Here is a 2,476-nt window from a genome sequence, read left to right on the forward strand (position 1 = left end):
TCATCTTTCTGAAGAACTCTAAATGGATATTCTAAAATATGATCTGGATAATTATTGTTATTCACCTGCCAGAATTATCCAGGTAGTTGTAAACTGTATAACTAGTGTTGTATTTGACTGTCATTTGGAAGATGATTATTCTGGTAGATAGTATAGATCAAATGGGCTGTACGCCTACAATATTCTCAACTATTTTCAAATAAATGTAATGGTTTTTTCTTTCTACCTTCCCTCACCTTGACCCTTTCTCCCCCTCAGAAATAGAAGACCTGCTGAAGTTTTGAAAAGGAGACTCCTTAGGACTTGGACAATGAATTCTCCTGACCTCTCGAACCCACCAGAGGTGCAATATTGCTTTAACTTTGTTAACAATTCTTGCCCTAGACATGTAAGGCCATCAATTAGTGTTTGGGTGATGTATATGGTCATGATAGGTGCCATAGTGCTGACAATGCTTGGAAATTTGGTAGTCATCATCTCCATCTCTCACTTCAAGCAGCTCCACTCTCCCACCAACTTCCTCATCCTCTCCATGGCAACAACAGATTTTTTACTCAGTTGTGTAGTGATGCCTTTCAGCATGATCAGATCCATTGAGGCCTGCTGGTATTTTGGAAGACTTTTTTGTAGAGTGCACAGTTGTTGTGACATCATGCTTTGCACCACTTCCATTTTCCATCTGTGTTTCGTCTCAGTGGACCGCTACTATGCAGTGTGTGACCCCTTACATTATGTCACCAAAATCACCGTCCCAGTGATCCAGATCTTTTTGTTTATCAGTTGGTCTATCCCAATCTTCTTTGCTTTTGGCCTTGTATTCTCAGAGTTAAACATCATTGGTGCTGAAGAGTTTGTGGAAGCAATTGATTGTGAGGGTCTATGTGCATTGATATTTAACAAACTCTGGGGAGTTCTGGCCTCTTTCATTGCCTTCTTTTGTCCTGGTACAGTAATGGTTGGTATTTACATACATATATTTTCTGTAGCTAGGAAACATGCCAAACAGATAGATACCGTTCCAAATTTGAAGGGTGGAGAAGTCAAAATAAAAGCCTCATCTAAGAAAGAAAATAAAGCCACAAAGACTTTGAGTATAGTCATGGGGGTGTTTGTGTTGTGCTGGCTGCCATTTTTTGTCCTCACCATCACAGATCCTTTCATTAATTTCACCACCCCTGAGGATCTGTACAATGTCTTCCTCTGGTTGGGCTACTTCAATTCCACCTTCAATCCCATCATTTATGGGATGTTTTATCCTTGGTTTCGTAAGGCATTTAAAATGATTGTGACTGGAATGATCTTCCACCCAGATTCTTCTACCCTCAGTTTATTCCCTGCACATGCTTAGGTATTGCACAAATTTTTTCCCATGATTCTTCTCTGAAGAGGATCATTGCTCCTTGTATATGGAGGAACAGAATATATGCCCACTACTCTGTCTCAATCTAGGAGTCAATAATTATCTATCATGTGCCTTTAGAAAATGCTGTTTAGTAGCTCAGCAACACTATAGCTACCGAAAATAACAGAGCTGAAAGGGATTTAAAATTCTCCAATCCAATTTCTCATCTCTTCCTGTACTCCCCAAGTTTGAAGGTGAGACTCAGAAAAGTCATGTGGCTAGAGCTGAATTACTGTCTAATGGCACACTCAGATCCAGAATTTCTAACTTCTCCTGAGTTCTGACCTAGTATTCTTTTCACTATACTAACCACATTGCCTGCCTTCAACTAAGCTGTTCTCTTGAGTAAGCTAAGTAAGTGTCCCACATCCAGTGTTCAGTAAATGATATAATGAGATTTCTCAAATTCTGGAAAGGTCTCTCTATTATCTCATGAGCTCTGACATTCCTATTATACAAGACTCATTCTCAAATTCTATTTGAGACATTCTTCTGTTTGCCCTAAGTGAAAGAAGACTTTGTCCTTTATTAAAATTTAAGGGATATTTTATGTACTTATACTTGGGAGATTGTTATAGATGTGAAAAACATTAGTGCTTAGCTATTTTAAGTCATTTATTTTGTGGACTAACAAAAAAGAACTCAGAGTTCATAGTTAGGAAAAGCCAAGATTAAAACTGAAGATTTTTCACCTTTTTTATTTTTCTATAAATGAGTTTCTTAAAATTTTTCATTAGAAGAATTTGACTTGACAAATATGAATAGGCCTTAAGAACACTAGAATGGATTTTTGCTTGGAGAGAGCACTCTTGAGGAGGGAAAAGAAGCAGAAACTGGATACAAGAGGCCCTTCCAAATTTGTTACAGAGCAAATAAATCATTTAGCAATGTTTATCAGGGTGAACACTTCTGAGATTGTGAATACTCTATGTTTATTTTATTAAATATGAAAGAGTAGTTTGTATTTGCAATTTATTTGTAATTATAATGGATTGGTTTGTAGTAGCCTCTCTAGCCATTTGGATTGATCTAGGTAGAAAAGGGAGCTTTGGGGAAAATAGGCAAATTTGTAGG

The 2,476-nt window shown here is 37.4% G+C and overlaps 1 protein-coding gene across 1 annotated transcript; it reads left to right on the forward strand.

Annotated features, from left to right (window-relative positions):
• The first annotated feature begins 269 nt into the window (after nt 1-269).
• On the forward strand, nt 270-1,463 carry LOC100929415 (trace amine-associated receptor 4-like). Its single transcript, XM_003769447.2, has one exon. The coding sequence runs from the start codon at nt 311-313 to the stop codon at nt 1,346-1,348; it is 1,038 nt and encodes a 345-aa protein (XP_003769495.1). The 5' UTR covers nt 270-310; the 3' UTR covers nt 1,349-1,463.
• The last annotated feature ends 1,013 nt before the right edge of the window (nt 1,464-2,476 follow it).

This window comes from Sarcophilus harrisii, chromosome 4 (genome assembly GCF_902635505.1).
Source record: "Sarcophilus harrisii chromosome 4, mSarHar1.11, whole genome shotgun sequence".
Lineage (NCBI taxonomy): Eukaryota > Metazoa > Chordata > Mammalia > Dasyuromorphia > Dasyuridae > Sarcophilus > Sarcophilus harrisii.

Excerpts from the sequence above, each read along its gene's own strand:
- LOC100929415 (XM_003769447.2), top strand. The coding sequence starts at position 311 with ATGAATTCTCCTGACCTCTCGAACCCACCAGAGGTGCAATATTGCTTT.